This window comes from Egretta garzetta, unplaced genomic scaffold (genome assembly GCF_000687185.1).
Source record: "Egretta garzetta isolate BGI_Z169 unplaced genomic scaffold, ASM68718v1 scaffold60, whole genome shotgun sequence".
NCBI classification, from domain to species: Eukaryota; Metazoa; Chordata; class Aves; order Pelecaniformes; family Ardeidae; genus Egretta; species Egretta garzetta.
In genome coordinates this window covers 3,080,696-3,081,047 of record NW_009258269.1, presented here as the reverse complement: position 1 = coordinate 3,081,047, position 352 = coordinate 3,080,696, and the positions used below count along the sequence as shown (strand labels likewise).

At 68.8% G+C, this 352-nt stretch overlaps 1 protein-coding gene across 1 annotated transcript in view; it reads left to right on the top strand.

The window, feature by feature from the left end:
• The window catches only part of RELL2 (RELT like 2), a 14,635-nt gene extending 14,307 nt beyond the window's left edge, over positions 1-328 (top strand). Inside the window, exon 7 of the mRNA XM_009633869.2 lies at positions 108-328. Coding sequence (XP_009632164.2) covers positions 108-149 — 42 coding nt within the window. The 3' untranslated portion in view covers positions 150-328. The remainder of the gene's footprint in view (positions 1-107) is intronic.
• Positions 329-352: the final 24 nt, after the last annotated feature.

Below are 352 nucleotides of genomic sequence, written 5' to 3'. Positions count from 1 at the left end.
TGCTCGCCCCGCCGGCCCACGGGTCACTGCTGCAGCCACGGGATACCCGGCCCCCCATCCCACTCCCCCAGGAACGCTGACATCCACCTCCCTCCTCCATCCCACAGGAGCCCAGCACCGCGGTGCAGGACCGAGGAGCAACTGTGTGACGTGAGTGCTCATCCCCAGCCCCTGGGGCGATGGCCGGGGTGGGGTGGGAAGGTGCTGGCAGTGTTCCCCGCCCTGGTGGGTCACAGCCCGGTGATGGAGACAGAAAGCAAACCCCTTCTCCAGGAGGGTCAGTTCCCGATGCACCGGGTCCTGCATGGGCAGGTCCTCTTGCCCGCGTGCCCAGCCGCGGGCAGTGATGCCA